Here is an 18731-nt window from a genome sequence, read left to right on the forward strand (position 1 = left end):
AGCAAAAAAAATCCTAATTTGAGTTCAGTAATTCAGTTGCCATTTTTTTTTACTTCTATCAAATTTGATTTATATATGTATTTATTTATTTTTAAGCAAGTATTCACCCCACCTTGATTTTTAGGGACTTCTTGAGCTCCTTGATGACAGTCTCTCTGTCCTCAAGCTTCAGTCCTAAGCCTTCAGCATCGGTGATTTCTGCACGTAGAGCTGCTGCCCTTAGTTCAACAGGTGGAACTGGCTGTAAAATAAAAATAAAATTATAACCACCAGCAATAAAACACTATTTATAATAAAAAAATTGCATAGATGAAAATAAGCTTTCCGAAAATATCTGCAACTAAGCTAATTCAGATCATAAATGACAAGCTATGTTTTTGCCAAAATATTTAGTAAAGGCACAACATGCAGCAGAGATCAATTTATGGCATTTTCATGTCAGTGGAAATCATAGTACTATATTAAAAATGTTTAAAAACGCACACACACAAACACATCACTATTAACTTCTAAACTGCAGTTAACTGAATATATGTATAAGCAGCAAGAGCAAATAAACGTTTTCACCTGGCTTTTTTTCTTTCCTTACCCGATTTTGTGGCCTGTCAGCATCATACTCTCCTTCTTGCATGGCAGTTGCCATTTTGTTCATGGTGGCAATAACAATGCTACAAGACTGGCGAAGACAATCATAGGGGCTGATACCCTGGGCACCATAAATCTATTTAGGAAATGGGTGATACAATAAAAGTGAAATTCAGTTATTCCACATGACATTACAAAAATATTTCACTTGTGAAATAAAGTAAAAATCCATTATAATCAACAGAATATTCATAATATCAGAAAAAAAGGTACACAATCCTATAGGTTGTTTACTAATACATTTATATTTATATATATATACGATTTATATATTACACATACATACATACATATATACATACTGTGGAAGCCGGCCCAGACACAGACAGGCAGACTCGTTTGTAACACCCAACACACATTTATTATACATTGTACAGTGCAACACAAACCCCTACAAGTCCCCAAAGTCCTGGCTAACACAAAATGCCTCCTCCATAACCTTGTTTCCTTCTCTCCCGACTCCAGCCCCCTGAAAGGAGGGAGGTGGCCCCTTTTATAGTCAACCAGATATGCTCCAGGTGCCTTCCGACAATCTTCCGCCGGCACTCCCCTGTGTGGCAGAAGTGCCGTCTGTGCAACTGGAAGCACTCCGGGTGTCCCCGCCCCTCGTCCCCCTGCAGTTCCAAGTGTGGTGGAAGTGCTGAGGTCCAGGGCTCCAAAGGCATTGGGGTGGGCCCCTACAGGGTTCAGCTTCAAAGCTCTGTACCCGTGGTCCCCATAGGTACCAGGGCGGTAGCCCCCACGTGGTCCTCCTGGGCGTGGCGGCCGGGTTGCCTCCCAAGCCATCTGAGACTATATATATATATATATATATATATATATATATATATATATATATATATATATATATATATATATATATATATATATATATATATATACACACACACACACATTCTCATACTCATTTTTTAAACATGCTTTGTGCCAGTGTAATCTTGATTTTAATAATGCTTACTAGAAAGACCAAAACATTACATATGCAGAAATTTACTGAACTATTGCTACAACATGTTTGGCAGGAAACTTACCTGCTCTGCAGCTTTAAAAGCCATGTCTTCTAATTTTAGAGACGATAAACCCTCTTGCTCAGAAAGTGGTGCAAGCATCTGAGCACCTACAGCAGCCATTTCCTGTAGTACGGCCACTACCCAGGTTAGATGTTTTCGGCAGTCCATCAAGGTTTCTGACACCTGCAATGAAAGTGAACAAAGTAACAGGAAGCACTTGAAATCCTCCATACAACAGAATTATGGGTGATGCATTTGAATAAAAGAGGTATTGTTACAATTAAGAAAAAGTCAGGATTTTCTGAATCATCACTGGTTTTGCTTCATGTGTGATTTCTACTTCTGCTACTGTAAAAATTAGACTACAAATACAACTACAAATCAGAAATCTTCCAAAAATTAGGGTTCAGCATCAAACTCTTGAGAAAACAACAAATTGCAGAACTCGGCAAAATGACACAAATCTCCTGTTTCTGACAGCATTCTGCTACTTATAACGCCCCAGAGCAACAGTATGGAGATTCTTTACAGGGTACAGAAATTGATATATCCATAATTTAAACATTAACAATGTTACATTTTTTAATAGATTCATTATAAATATATCCATGTTTCTAACACAGAACATGTAGCAGTCCTCTGCATATTTTAATGTAAAATAAATCCAACAACAGAAGCTTTACCCACATAAAGGAAGGCCACAAAGTGCAGTACGTCAGTGCACAGCTTTACTTTGATCATAAAACAGAATAGTGAAAAGTTCACACAAAATACGCAAAAAATGTCCAGTTGCTAGTTTGCAAACTTTTTTATTTTAGCTCTTGCACTTTTGAAATGCAATTAAATAAACGGAATTTTACAAAGTGGTATGTATGGTTGCACAACAAGACATTTTAAAATTTGGTTTAGTGTTTAATAATAGTATGTACTCACTGCACTATGAACAGCAGTTACTTATTTACTGATTTGACGCTTTATTATGGTGAGTCACAGTACTCTGCAAATCACTGCTGCACACAATCCTTGAAATAAACATATCCTTGGTCATATTCTTTTTTTTTTTGTAATATGATTTTTGCCATTGTATACTTTTCCTGAAATTAGTTTACATCTGTCCACATTCTGAACCACCTTTTTCCTATTTGGCTTGTTCCTGTAATGGGACAAGCAATTTCAGAAAACATAAAAGTGTATAATATAAACATTCAGTATTTTAGGTGCTAATGTTATTTAAAAATGATCTAAGCCTTGCTATCATTATCACCACTACCCCTGGTTTAAATGAGGTTTTAATGGAGTTGCCCAATTTTTTGTATCATCCAACACCACCTCTTCTTCACCACCTTCATCTTGACGGCCCATCTCACCTAGTCATTCTCTGTCTTTCACCCCATTTGCCCCAAATCAGCTCAGTGTATCTCTGCTCACCACAACAGCTATCACCCTCCACACTGTCTTAACTTGACATTTTTATCTTCCTCTCACTGCTTGATAATCCACACAAGAACAATGACTATCCGGTTTGTTCCGTGTCTTAAAAATAAAGTCTGATTAGGGCACTAAAGCAACACTTAAATATACTAAAGTCACCCTGTTGTGTGTATATGGTGTCCAGATATGCATACAACAAATGTTTATATATGCTTTTTGGAAAATGCCATCATTTAACTTAACCACACTTCATTGCTACTCACAGATGCCCTCTGGTGGTAGAAGTATTTGAAATGCATACCAACAAGAAAAAACAGATTCCAGAAGCCTGTCTAAAACTGGATTTCATCTTTTTTTTGACATGTCTCAAGGTATCAAGAGATACGAGATACTCTTGTCCACCACAACTCGAGTAATACCCAATTGAAATAACAGCTGAGATGGGGACTTCTGACACAAAAAAGAAACAATTAAAAACTGGAGAATAGCCTTAATTGCTTTTAATGCTGAATTATAAAACGCTAATTAAGTCCTTGCAATTTAACATTCAAAAAAGGAGGACACACAAACATCAAAAAAAGAAATTAAAAAATAGTCTACAGTAAAAATACAAAAGAAGTAATCTATCGTGATTTGGTGTGTTAGCTTTGAATATTCAGTGTTAAACAGAAGTTAACCAACATAGGAAATAAGGTTATAAAACTGAAAAATATAACGAAGCTCAAGCACCATGCACAGTACTGCTCAAGGTATACAAGCAGACTTTATGTGCTTCAATAAATATTTACTGCCAAATGCTTAATAAATACAAGGCATATTTAGGGTATACTGAAACAAAAAACTTGGACTTTAGCCTTGTCTGGTTTTAAATACACTGCAGAGATATACAGGCCTAGGTCCCTGGGCCTAACCAGATCACCAGATTACTAAAAGTGTTTCACTGAGGTACCTAAGCAGTAGTCCATCAGGCTGTGTGAGCGTCGGCACCCATGCCCACATTTGCATGGCCTCTCCAACCCTTCACTGTGGAAGCAGAGTTGCGGTAGCAAAGATGATACTGGTGGGAAAGCAACCTCTCTCCAGAAATGTACACAGCATTGGGACACATTAGGTATTCAAGGACTGATCTGAATATATAAACACAATATAAATTTTGTTCACCTGCTGCCCAAAAGTGAGTGCTGCAGGAATACCAGGTACATCAGTTCCTGGCATACGGCGACGAATCTTCTTACAGAACTGTCGGATATCACTGCAGGACGTTTCAAGGTCCTTGAGTAGAATGGCCAGATCAGTGGCTTCTTGACCCGTCTGAAAAGCAAAATATTTCCAAAAAACAAATGGTCACATATGATAGTTAAACTCAAAAACAAAATGTTAATTGGTGAGTTTCATGATAAAACCATTATAGGTTTAATAAAAACAACATGTACAGTATAAATTCTCACCTGTAGAAAAGAGCGGAGTCTTCCAACTTCTACAGCCATACAATCTAAAGCACTCTGCGTAAACTGCAAAATAAAAACAACAAGACTCATTAAGGATCACTTGAAGTTTAAATTATTCTGAAAAAGAGCTTAGATTCTGATAACGTACAAAATGTTTTATTTTTAATTCTGTAAAACCTGAATCATTTTGCTGCTTATGATCAGGTATACACCAATCCACTTTATAAAGGCCATACTAGTATAACAACTTAAACATGACAAAAATGATTGGATTGAAACCTTAGGTGCCAGGATAAGGTTTTAAATCCAGTGTTCAAAATAGTGCTGGGAGATATACCGTTTCATACCAAAAAACGTTTTTTATTTTTCCTATGATATGGATTTTCCTTATACCGCAACACCAGTTTAAATAGCCTAAACAACCTTCGGAAGGTGGCGTAGCGGGAAACTGTTTAAGGTGGGACCTTTATCACTGCTACACCGTTAAACACACAGGCAACGGATTACATGCGTTAGTGGAGGTATTAAGCGGTGAAAATGGACAGAGAACATTCAGAAACTGAAGCTGTAGCAGACAATAAAGTTGAACATGATGACACAGAAGAACTTTTGCCGAAAAAAGGAGCCATGTCTGTTGTCTGGAGATACAGTACTTTGGATTTAAAAGGTCGGATGTGGACCAAACAACTATTTACTGCAAATGTTGTCAAGCTAAGGCTGTCACCAGAGGCGGTAACACAAGCAATTTGCTGCACCACCTTAGCCGCAAACATGCTTTGGAGTATCATGAATGTATGGAACTAAGATTGTCACCCTCCACATCCTCAGGTAAAACTGAAAAAGCTGGAGGACACTCGAGTCAGACGTCACTTGTAGACGCGTTTGCTAGAGGTACTGCCTACAACAAAAAGAGCAAGCGGTGGATCAAGATAACCAACGCCATTACAATCCATGTAGCTAATGTGTCAGTGGACAGAGATTGTTAACATTAACAGAAAGTGTAGTTGGTTTACAAAAAGTATTCACTATTCATTCCTTTTTGAAGACATGTTTAGTGCTATGCAACGTTTGACAAGCACCTCAGGATATTTTACTAAGGCTAAATGCCTCTTTGGATGGTTGAAGTTGTTTGCAAAATTTGTTCAAAAATGGTTCTATATTTTGACTGCACCTGTAATGCAATGCGATTCCTCATCTTTATTAGTGCCACCCCCTTGAAAACTATCACTTTATGGGGCCATGCAAACTTATATTTATACTTGTGTGCACATTAAAATGTTTTTTTGTACAATGTACAATTCTCATGGCAGTGGAATAGGTTATTCTTAGCCAGTCTACTGCAGTATTTGCAATGGAAAATGTGGTTAACATCCACTCATGCATGGGGAAAAAAAATACCGTTGAATACCGTGAAACCGATATAATTTTCAAAAATACCGTGATATACAATTTTGGTCATACCGCCCAGCACTAGTTTAAAACCATACATACTTTCAGCCATAAAGTCTGCAATGTCAGGAATTAACACAATTGGAATTCCTTGCTGCTATGAATAGTTAAATTACAAAAATGCATTTTATTTATGTTTGCTCTCGATGTAGATCTCATGAAAAGGCATTTAGATAATAATCAACTTGGAATTATCCCTAGCATAGTACAAAGACACTTGTAATACAGATTCACACCAAGTATTGCAGATTCATTTGAAAGCATGCATTTATGGGACAAAGACTAAGTGTTCAAAGATACCCTCATGATAAGTCACATGAAGACAAACAAACTGAACAAAGATATCACACAATACTCTGTGATGTATATGATAGGCTCACTCATTGAATGTACTTAATGACAGAATGTGTTCTAGTATTTATTAAAAGACAATAAAAGTCTTCACAAAATGCTAGAACATGAAATTATACTAGTTACTTGCTGAATGAAAATGTTTAGAACACATTATCTCTAATATTAGTCACACTTCTAAGAATGCATTCTATGCTCGTAAAACAGCCTAGCAACCAACCTGGACCAGATATGATTTTGTAGGGCAAAAACAACTTTTATTATTTTTTGTATTCCAGTAAAACAGTAAAATGTATGATTGAAAAGCATACCAACTGAAATCAGTTTTGAAAGGAACAATATAAGTCACTTAACAGCACTGAAGCTCTGATAGAAAGCACATATTTCAGTATTCCAAAATTCAGTGAGGTGAGTCAGATAAAATTTCACTAGCTAATAATGATTCTGAGGTACTAAAGAAAAAAACGTGTGGACAATCAAATATAGAAGAACACTGATTTGGACCACCTTGGGCTAACTTCAGCATCACTTCACTCTGAACATGATATAAAGTGATATTTTTCAGATATTCTTCTAGCACAAAAAGCATTTTGCCTCTTGCAAATACAACATAAACAGTGGTGTGAAAAACTATTTGCCCCCTTCCTGATTTCTTATTCTTTTGCATGTTTGTCACACAAAATGTTTCTGATCATCAAACACATTTAACCATTAGTCAAATATAACACAAGTAAACACAAAATGCAGTTTTTAAATGATGGTTTTTATTATTTAGGGAGAAAAAAAATCCAAATCCTGTGTGAAAAAGTAATTGCCCCCTTGTTGAAAAATAACCTAACTGTGGTGTATCACACCTGAGTTCAATTTCCATAGCCACCCCCAGGCCTGATTACTGCCACACCTGTTTCAATCAAGAAATCACTTAAATAGGAGCTGCCTGACACAGAGAAGTAGACCAAAAGCACCTCAAAAGCTAGACATCATGCCAAGATCCAAAGAAATTCAGGAACAAATGAGAACAGAAGTAATTGAGATCTATCAGTCTGGTAAAGGTTATAAAGCCATTTCTAAAGCTTTGGGACTCCAGCGAACCACAGTGAGAGCCATTATCCACAAATGGCAAAAACATGGAACAGTGGTGAACCTTCCCAGGAGTGGCCGGCCAACCAAAATTACCCCAAGAGCGCAGAGATGACTCATCCGAGAGGTCACAAAAGACCCCAGGACAACGTCTAAAGAACTGCAGGCCTCACTTGCCTCAATTATGGTCAGTGTTCACGACTCCACCATAAGAAAGAGACTGGGCAAAAACGGCCTGCATGGCAGATTTCCAAGACGCAAACCACTGTTAAGCAAAAAGAACATTAGGGCTTGTCTCAATTTTGCTAAGAAACATCTCAATGATTGCCAAGACATTTGGGAAAATACCTTGTGGACTGATGAGACAAAAGTTGAACTTTTTAGAAGGCAAATGTCCCGTTACATCTGGCGTAAAAGGAACACAGCATTTCAGAAAAAGAACATCATACCAACAGTAAAATATGGTGGTGGTAGTGTGATGGTCTGGGGTTGTTTTTCTGCTTCAGGACCTGGAAGGCTTGCTGTGATAGATGGAACCATGAATTCTACTGTCTACCAAAAAATCCTGAAGGAGAATGTCCAGCCATCTGTTCGTCAACTCAAGTTGAAGCGATCTTGGGTGCTGCAACAGGACAATGACCCAAAACACACCAGCAAATCCACCTCTCAATGGCTGAAGAAAAACAAAATGAAGACTTTGGAGTGGCCTAGTCAAAGTCCTGACCTGAATCCAATTGAGATGCTATGGCATGACCTTAAAAAGGCGGTTCATGCTAGAAAACCCTCACATAAAGCTGAATTACAACAATTCTGCAAAGATGAGTGGGCCAAAATTCCTCCAGAGCGCTGTAAAGACTCATTGCAAGTTATCGCAAACGCTTGATTGCAGTTATTGCTGCTAAGGGTGGCCCAACCAGTTATTAGGTTCAGGGGGCAATTACTTTTTCACACAGGGCCATGTAGGTTTGGATTTTTTCTCCCTAAATAATAAAAGCCATCATTTAAAAACTGCATTTTGTGTTTACTTGTGTTATATTTGACTAATGGTTAAATGTGTTTGATGATCAGAAACATTTTGTGTGACAAACATGCAAAAGAATAAGAAATCAGGAAGGGGGCAAATAGTTTTTCACACCACTGTAGCTCGTATGTTCACAAAATAAGTATCAATGAAAAATGCCATTAAACGTCCTTCCCCTTTTTTTAGAACAAGAGTATAAAATTATTTTTTTTTTACAATAACATGTTAAGCATTTTAATATCATCACATCCAGATATGTCCACTCATGCACCAATTAACATTTGATGTAAACATCAAAGAGCATTAGTAAATTTTGAAATGCTAAAGCAATTTTTAAAAATGATTTACAAGGACTTCTTCACCCACAAAGAATTGGCAGGGAGTGCTTTTGAGGTATGTAAGGAGGGTTTTGAAAGAGAATTTTTGATACAAAGAGTTATGACAACAGTCTCAAGGTGAAAACAGAGGTACTCACTCTTATGTGGTCTGCTAATTGCATGGTGCAATCCTCTGGTTGATCTGATAAGTGGATGCTGTATAAATGCTGTAAAAGGACAAAACAGTAAAGAATTCAATCAGAACCTTTTTAGTGTAAATTAAAATCAAAAAATCTTGACTCTTTGTGTTATATGGGATTGATTTCAATGGGCACTTGATTCTCGTAACACTTCTCTTGTAATGGGTCATTTTTTTCAGAATTGCTGAATAATTAGTAACTCATGGACAACAAAGCAAATGGTGAGACATTTTCAGAAATGTAAATATAATTATAAATTATCAGATTAGACCTGATGCAATAAAAAAAGGATTGTGCAAATAAAACCATACAAGAGATTTAAAATAAAAGGAAACCTTGCATATTTTTAAACACCAACTGCATTTCTATCACATTTTATATTTTACTTCTTACAATATTCTATATATTTTATAAGATGAATTAAAAGGATCTCACCATACTAATATCAGATATGTGCCAAGTAAACATTTTCCCTTAAAATTAAATGTTACTAAATATGTTAGCATAGTACCCTCTGACTTAGGGTCACCACCCCCCCTCGTGTGACATATGTGGCATATAAAGGAGGGTAGCATCAGGCTAACATCTGGAAGAGCATGCAGGTTTAAAAACTGGCAAAAAACAAAAAACAAAAAAAAAACCAATTCAGAGCTATTCACATTCTGTTACTAAGGTGTGCTGTCACCTTAATTTCAAGCAAATAAACCAACTACAAAATAAACTCACAATGTTCTTTAAAACAAGATTACAACATTTCCTGTAGGATTAAAAAAAACTGTCTTTTATAAGTCTGTCTAAAATCAAACCTCTATAGTGAAAACAAACAAACAATGCATTTCTTTAGGCCTTCACAGAAAAATCACCAGTAAATATATCACCAGTGGACAGAAAGAAACACCAATGAATATAAATGTTTTGTGAGAGACTGTTTTCCATAATAATACCTCACTTCTTTGTCAGATGGTGGAACACATTAAAAAACAATTCTGAGGCAGATGGTTTATATTTTCCCATTATAACCTGAAAACTAATTAACATAACAATAAAAACTGTGTAGATCAGTGCAGTGCAAACTGCTTGGATAATCTTTGCCATCCTGGAGTATTGCACTGATGTCCTGATTTGATTCAATTCCGATTCCCTGACTCGATTCGATATTAATTTTATATTGACTGAATTAGGCTGCACTTATATTTGAAGTAGTGGCTTTTTTAGAAATTACTTAACCGTGCATAGAGAATATTAACATAATTTCAGTAACACTTTATTTGAGGGGTGTCTACATTAGAATTAGAAACCCATTGTTGTCATTGTACCAGTACAATTAAATTTCTAAAAGCTACACCTGTAAACGGTGCAAGTACAACAGACAATGATATAAAAACCTATAACAAATAAATACCATACAATAATAGTTAATGGGTGGAAGATATTATCTACTAAAGTAATCATCACATATACAATAAAAAATAACAGTTTTATGAGTTTTTAAAATTTAAAACTCTGATGGCCCAAGGACAAAAATTATTTGAGAATCTTTTTGATCCACTTTTAATACTCTCGTACCATCTGTCAGATGGCAATAGTGTGAACAATGAGTGGCTAGATTGGGAACGGACTTTAATGATTTTTCTGGCTCTGCAGAGGCACTGGAGATATCTTCTAGGGAGGGCAGACAGCAGCCAATGATTTTCACTGCTGTGGTGGCTACCCTCTGTAGAGTTTTCCTGTCTGTTGCTGTACAGCCAGCATACCATGCTGAAATACAGTATGCTATAAGGCATGTTAGAAACAGTAGAGTTAGCCACATGCTTAATATGAAGCAATGCTTATTGGACTTGCCAATACACAAACTGATCGATGCGGTCAGGAGATGGAACATCGCATTAGAAACGCTAGCAAGGTTTTTGGTACAACAGCCAGCCAGCCAGCCAGCCAGCCAGCCATCTCAGCAGCTCTGCATACTGTATATGTAGCGAGGCTGCTGCCGGTGTGACTGGCATGCAGTGCACTTGTCTGCAATACATTGCCACATCTGTCCAGTTGTTTTTCATTTATCGACATGTGACTGTCATGTTGGAAACTGCTGCCCTGGATGTTCAGCTGCTGCAAATTACGGCTGCTGAAGCTTAGAGGGGCGTGCATATACATGGTGGGGATAGGATTTCAGACCCCGCCCATGTAACATCTGTATTTGCATAATTAGATGTCTGTATCCTGTCCCCCTGAGGTCCATCTCTGCCCCATCCTGCATCCCGCAGAGAGGGCTACTCATAGTAAAGTGCTTTTATCAAAGAATGCCTTAACAGGTGCATTAGTAATATCTACTGGATCAGACGCAAAAAACAAAGATAAGTAAAACTCTACATTTAGTAACTGAGCAAGACAGAGATTCACAAGATCGATCTTGAGACTTTAAAGAATCGTTATCAAATCATTTAAATGAAAAATAGTGATTAATCGTAAAATCGATATTTTTACCCAGGCCTAGTTACCACAGCAGTTTAAAATCACATTAATGTGATTTAAACTCCTTAATATGTATTTAATAAACATGGAAAGCCACAGTTCTCTCTACATGGCAAAATATAAACACATGTTCCCCTTATTGCACTGAGGTATCACAAAGAAATGTACAGCTTTAATATGATAATCAATTTCATATGGTTGTAAAGAATAAAAAAAGTCTTTTACTTTATGGGGGCGCAATGTGTAAGCTTAATAGGTTAATGTCAACAAATAGGTACAGGAAGTCAGATGGCATACAGACAACATGCATGCATCACTTTTATATTTGTTGATGGCAGGCAGGCGAACACACCAATAATGTGAAGCCAGAGGTGCTGTTAAGATCACTGTGAACAGAGTAACATTTTGTGAGTTGATTGTTGCCGGTACTCTGACACGTTTTTGGTGACTAATACTGGACTTTATATGAAGGCTGATTGAAAAGTAATGATTGTTCCTGTTTCTCCGTCATGGAGATAAACATGGGATGCTGTGCAGGTGTTTGCGTATGGCATACATCAACATGTATGAATCTGTAGTTGGACCGCCATATTCTTCAGCGTCACAGTGAGCGGAAGCACATTCTACATGTTGTTATGGCGGATGAAGAAGATATTTCTGTGAGAATACAGCAGAGGTGTGTGATTGAACATTGTGTTAAGCTTGGGAAGAGCGGTACTAAAAAAAAAGTATTGCTTTTCACAAAGTTTGCTGCTTCAGTGTTTTTAGATCTTTTTGTCAGATGTATCTATGGTATAGTTTATGCAAAGAGTCAATATTTGCAGTGTTGGCCCTTCTTTTTCAACTTTGTTAGAATTTGTGGGTTTTTATTTGTCCACCTGCCTCCTGAGGATTGACCACAAGTTCTCAATGGGATTAAGGTCGGAGGAGTTTCCTGGCCATGGACCCAAATTTTTGATGGGCTGCCATCACTCAAGATTTGGCCCAGAAGTTGATGGATAGCATGCCAAGGTGAATTGCAGAGGCCAACACTGCAAATATTGACTCTTTGCATAAACTTAATGTAACTGTCAATAAAAGCCTTTGAAACTTATGAAATGCTTTTAATTATACTACAGTATACCATAGATACATATGACAAAAGATCTAAAAATCACTGAAGCAGCAAACTTTGTGAAAACCAATACTTGTGTCATTCACAAAATTTTTTGCCATGACTGTACGTGGAAAGAAGTTCTCCTCAGATGATGAAGTGAAAAATGCCACGGCCATATTGCTAAAAGTGATCTCACAAAACAGTCTGATACTTTTCTTTGATTTTTTTTTTTTTTAAAGTTGCAAAAATGTATTCAATGTGAAGGACGCTACTTCAAACAAGAAAAAGTGTTCTGAGCCTCTGGAGTTACTCGATTTGGAATAAAAATAATAATCAATGTCATTACTGTACAATCAGTCCTCATATATATGGTACAAATACTGCATCTGCCCATCAACCCAGAGTTATGGTCACTTGTTGTGGAAGGGAGAGCATCAATTAAACTAGCATATATCATGGCAGTGTCTGAATGCAGACGAAATAAATAAGTATATACTTCTTCTGTCATATACATTGGACAGTATTTCATAACCTGATGCAAGGTACACCCTAATATTTCCAATTATCTAGTACCTGATAATACTTAATGGCCTTGGTGAGTGGCTCCACATTGACAGTTTCATCCAGCTGGTCTTTATGCAGGAGATCAATCAAAGAGTCTAAAGAGCGTTCATGAACACTCATCTCTGGATACAAACTGCCAATCTTCTTGTAGACTTCAACACTGCACTGCCCAAGAGCCCTAAAGTAAATAAATAAATAATATAAATATATATAAGGAGCCAAATTAAGAGTTACCAATTAACATATTTGGAATTTTGGAGAAAAAACCATAATAGCCAGAGAATCTATGAAGATAGTGATTTAATTCGATGAGGCAGTAGAGGTAAGCACTGTTCCACTCTATGATTAAACTTTACACAAGCATTTATATTCAGTGAACAACATAAGTAGTAAGTAATAGACATACTGTTCATATTTGTGCAGAGTGGCCTGTAACAGACTCAGAGAGTACACCAGTCCTGCAGCAAAACTCAGCTGCTCACCCACTGCACCCCGTAGCCCAGTTCTTTCCACACAATGCTCATTCAGATCAAATTTCTCTTGTGCTTGTTTGCTTATCAGATCAGCCTGAAATACAAATGAAAAGAAAAAGATATGAACTGTAAATCAGAACCATTACAAATTCAAATATTAGTGAAATTTAGCATTGTCATAAACAAACCGCATTTTATTTATTACCTTTGTAATCAAACATATATTATTTTAAGTTTCATGTCAATAGTAACAATGTTCACATTCTACATGCCTAGGTGTACCGGTACTTGTATTCCATTTAATTTCAAAATTCTGAAAAACTTGCTTTTTTCATCCCGTCTTCCTCATTCTGGCAAGGCAGTAGGAAGAAAACTGTTTTCCAATTTGAAGATCAGTGTTATTGGACACTAACTAACGTTCCATCCTTTTTGAGTGAAAAATCAGTAATTGCAGTAATATCTGTGACACATAAGACACATGTTATATTTACTGACAATGATATTTTTGACTGAATCATTATGTTGGCACTACACTCGCCGCTCAATCTCCAGGCAAAGCCACAGCTCAACAGAGGTCACCCATTTGTGCCACTACAAGCTTTCAAATTTCATTTTTTGTCGTTTGTGATTAGCAAACTGAACAGATTATTTTAAATCACCTGCAGATTTTACATTTAGTTGTTAATATTACAGAACTCATTTAAAAACAAAAATGCATTTACTTATATATAATAATATATATTTTTATATAATAATCCATCCATCCATCCATTATCCACCGCTTATCCGAGGTTGGGTCGCGGGGGCAGCACCCTAAGCAGGGAAGCCCAGACCTCCCTCTCCCTGGCCACCTCCTCCAGGAGGACCCCCGAGGCATTCCCAGGCCAGCCAGGAGATATAATCCCTCCAGCGTGACCTGGGTGTGCCCTGTGGTCCTCTCCCAGTGGGGCATGCCCGGAACACCCAGGGGGAATCCTAACCAGATGCCCGAACCACTCTCAATGCGAAGAACCAGAGACTCTCTCCGAGTCTCTCCTGGATAACTGAACTCCTCACCATTTCTCTAAGGGAAAGTCAAGCCACCCTTTGGAGAAAACTCATTTCGGCCACTTGTATCTGCAATCTTGCTCTTTCGATCACTACCCAAAGCTCGTGGTGATAGGTGAGAGTAGGAATGTAGATCGACTGGTAAATCGACAGCCTCGCCTCGTTCACCACGACGGGCCGTTGCAGAGCCTGCATTACTGCAGACGCCGCACCGATCTGTCTGTCAACCTCCCACTGCATTCTTCCCTCACTCGTGAACAAGACCCCAAGATACTTGAACTCCTCCATTTGAGGCAGCAATGTGTTCCCTACCCGGATAGAGCATTCCACCCTTTTCCGGCTAAGAACCATGGCCTTGGATTTAGAGGTGCTGACTCTCATCCCCGCCGCTTCACACTCAGCTGCGAACCACTCCAGTGAGAGCTGGAGGTCACTGTCCGATAAGAGCCAACAGAACCACGTCATCCGCATTTATAGAGTAATATCATTTTTATTTGATCTTGTTTAATTTATTGTTTATTGCTTAAGGGGGATGGTTGAGTTTGATGGTGTTAACCCAGGAGTTTCACTCTAATTTTGCCCTTATGGATCCATCATTTTAAAAGACGATTCAAAACAGTAACAAATAACATTTATTAATTTCATTTGTCTACAGAACTGCACAATTAAAATGAGGTTTTACTGATGCCAGATATGTTTAATGTCTTGATCTAGCTGTGTGCCATAAATGTGTCTTCATTATTCTCATTTTTTAAATTGGATTAGTGAGCATTACCTTACATATGAGGCGGGGGATAAGGAGCAGGACGAGGATGCCATCATGGTCACTACCGTGACGCAGGAAGGAATCTGGCATGAAGGAGGTGAGCAGCGTTACATGTCTGTTTGCCTGGTTCACTTCCATCTTCCGTAGCTCCATTTCAATGGCCTTTAAATACATAAAAAAGCAAAAACATTTACAAAGCTGAGGCAAAGAGAAGAGTCTGGAAATTATAGGTGTAGGAAGTTTACAATAAGCACATTATTGGTTCAGATAGCAAAGATTTAAATGACATAGGAGCTGGAAAAAGAAGAAATAAAAGTCCAAATCTCAAATATGTTAGTATAATTAGGAGGTTTTTCTACTACTAAACTAGACTAATGATGTTACCTTGACGTATATTTCTTTCTGTCTCTTATTACATTTTTAATAGCATGGAAATAATATTGCAAAACATGTTATTATGATATGTTAACAAGGTGATGAAAAAGTGGGTTATATGACAACTGGCAATTTAAAAGTTATTCTATCACAAGAAAAACAGTTATTTTGATACTTGTTAAATCACAAAATAATATAGATATCATCTATGAAATACTAGGTACCTAAACTGAATTCTCAGCAAGAACAACACTTCACAGTTTGGGCTTTGTTTCATGATACAGCACTGCATTTACTAAGTGAAAAAATATAAGTCAATGGCAATTTACTAGCAACATATTTTCATTATCTGAGTCATGATTTGACTCCAAAAGTATCTCTCTATTATAAAAAAAAAATCCTGGGACGAGACAAGACTTTTTAGCCTGGGACGAGACCTGACTTTTTCAGTGAGATACTTTCACATCCTGCGAGACAAGACTTTGTGCCAAGAGATTTAACCACGCCAGGAGCCGGAAGTAAAAGAGAAAGAGTAGATGACAAAGTAGAACGTCATGAAGAATTCAAACATGTTGGCGAGATACACATGCAGAGCAGGTTAGAGATAACGAAAGCACAAAAATTCGAAAGTCTCAAAAAAATTATAGCAAAGATTGCATTAGCGCAAACAAATGGAAATTATTACTCTGTGAAATAGCAAAAAGAGATTGAATATATTGTTCGGGTTTAAACTTTAAGTCGAAGACTTGTAGATCGTCTAATTCGTATTGCCATCAGGGAGAAGTAGTGTTTCTTCCCAATGAAGAGGCGTATCCGCGAGAATTAAAAGATTTGTTGTTTGGTAAAAGTGAAATCCACATACATGAGCGGCAGAGACATGAAGTGGCTGGTGCGTAGCGCTGGCCGGGGGGGTTGGCAAGCCAGGCAAGCAGGGGGCAAAGTCCCCCTAGTATTTGTATAAATTAAGGGCATGAGACAACTACTTACCTTAGCATAAGCTTTGGTCTCAGCAAATTTAATCTTAAAATCAAACATTTCCGCTGGTGGTGGCTGCTGCTGCTGTTCTGCTGAAGCCTGTTGACTAATTAGCTCTCGATTGACTTCCTTGATAAGGAAAAACAAAGCAGTAAATTGTAAGAATGAGTTTTAAAGACAATTGTGAATTTCACTGTACCCAGTGTGTTGTAAAACAGAAATCTCTTCCACATAAAATTCTAAGTCCTAAAGCAGTCTTTAATCTCACCTGCAGATGTGCAGTAAGATCTCGGTATTTCTTTATGGTTTGCTGGTAATCTGCTACTGTTTCCTGTGCAGCCTCTACTCGCTTTTCAGCCTCTCTGACTCGTGCATTTCCTAAGTCTAGTTGCTCTCGTAGTTCTAGCTCTGTCTCTCGTGCATTTTCTTGTAGTTCATCATTCATTTCATTGATTGCCTCCTGTAGACAAACATAATGAATAAAGGGATAGGTCCACTGATAATAAAAAGTGAAAGTCTGACCAATTTATTCATTCTTAAGCATGTAATGTAACAGTACAATTTTTACAAGAAAATGTCATGTTGTATCCTGACATCCTGAAATAAAGCTGATGTATAACTGTAAATCATTTCCCAATGAACATGAACTACCCATTTCAGGTTCATGAAAATATTACCAAAAGCAGATAAGCAGGCTTTGCTTTTCTCTTTTTTATCTTCTGCTTTACCTAACCACCTCTAGACACAAAAGAAAGCAGCTTAAGAAAAAAGTCTTAAGTTTAACTGGGAAAAGTACTGTATACTGTTAATTAAATGATAATTTAAATGAAAAGATAAGTTGTGTTCAATATGAAAGTGAGAATTTTGGAGGAAGCAACATCTAAATATTAGGGGATTATCAACACACACCCAAGGAATTATCATACCAGTCGGAATGTTTTCTTGTGACAAAAACAAATGCAAACCCAAAATGATTTTAGTTGCACAAAATATGAAACTTAAACATTCAAGCCTAAGCAAACACTAACATTTATTTAAGAGAACTATTTAAATGTAACATCCTCCACTTCTCTGCCACAGAATGGTGAACAGATGAATATAAATAATAAGCACGTTTATTAGTCTTTATAATGTACAAAAAAAGAAAATACAAACACAGAAGATATTTCTGAGGTGGAAGAACACCAACAGTAATTCCATTAACATGAAAGTTTTGGATTTTATTCTACCAAGTACGCTTTTGTAACAGATTATTTTCAAAATCTACAATGCATCAATTTTTTGATATCACACACTTAATTTTAAATTTTTGGAGGGACAGAATAAAGCCCATTTGATAACTTTATACTGTTCATTGTAATGCAATTTACAAAACCAAAGTATAAAAATGTGCTTATTCAGGAGCATTCTGGAACTTACTTCTTTGAAAGATGGAGCATTTGGTTTTGTATTTTATCTTGTAACAATGAGTCACATACAAAAATAGCAATGATAATATAATGTAATTACTAGTACTAATAAAGCAAACAAAAACATGTTTTAGTAGCATTTTAAAATATCAATTAGTTAAAAATGGATTACAAATAGGCTTATTGTAGGAAAAATAGCAGTAATAGAGACCAAATTCTAACTCAAGTGATGTAAAAATTGTATTTTTGTACTGTTGTTAATTGTTGGTTGTGGAAACATCAAATGTTTAAAAGATGCACCCAATGTACAATTAAAATCTATGAATCAAGAAAAACTTTTTGCCACAAAAGATCATGATTGATAGCAGGTTCTTGTAGTGCTTTACCAATATATTATGTCAGAAAAATATTGAACTGCTATAATTTACAGATAATTCAACTGTGAGGTTGTAGTATAACAAATACTAAGCATGTTTATTCATTGTATTCATAACAGCGTACAGAGCTCTGTTTCCTTTCCATTCATTTCTAGATAAGTGATTTGTTTAACATTTAAGGTTTAGTTACCTGGTATAATCTCATGCGGCAGGATAAGTGCGAGGGTG

The 18731-nt window shown here is 36.9% G+C and overlaps 1 protein-coding gene across 6 annotated transcripts in view; it reads right to left on the reverse strand.

The window, feature by feature from the left end:
* dctn1b (dynactin 1b) overlaps positions 1–18731 on the reverse strand; it is a 156787-nt gene that overhangs the window by 27121 nt on the left and 110935 nt on the right. For all 6 annotated transcript variants that reach the window (XM_039751872.1, XM_039751873.1, XM_039751871.1 and 3 more), the window contains 11 exons: positions 16986–17177; positions 16730–16846; positions 15377–15529; positions 13488–13648; positions 13091–13259; positions 8911–8979; positions 4535–4597; positions 4248–4397; positions 1677–1838; positions 590–721; positions 113–241 (listed from right to left, as the gene is read on the reverse strand). In XM_039751872.1, coding sequence (XP_039607806.1) covers positions 113–241; positions 590–721; positions 1677–1838; positions 4248–4397; positions 4535–4597; positions 8911–8979; positions 13091–13259; positions 13488–13648; positions 15377–15529; positions 16730–16846; positions 16986–17177 — 1497 coding nt within the window. The remainder of the gene's footprint in view (positions 1–112; positions 242–589; positions 722–1676; positions 1839–4247; positions 4398–4534; positions 4598–8910; positions 8980–13090; positions 13260–13487; positions 13649–15376; positions 15530–16729; positions 16847–16985; positions 17178–18731) is intronic.

This window comes from Polypterus senegalus, chromosome 4, assembly GCF_016835505.1.
Source record: "Polypterus senegalus isolate Bchr_013 chromosome 4, ASM1683550v1, whole genome shotgun sequence".
Lineage (NCBI taxonomy): Eukaryota > Metazoa > Chordata > Cladistia > Polypteriformes > Polypteridae > Polypterus > Polypterus senegalus.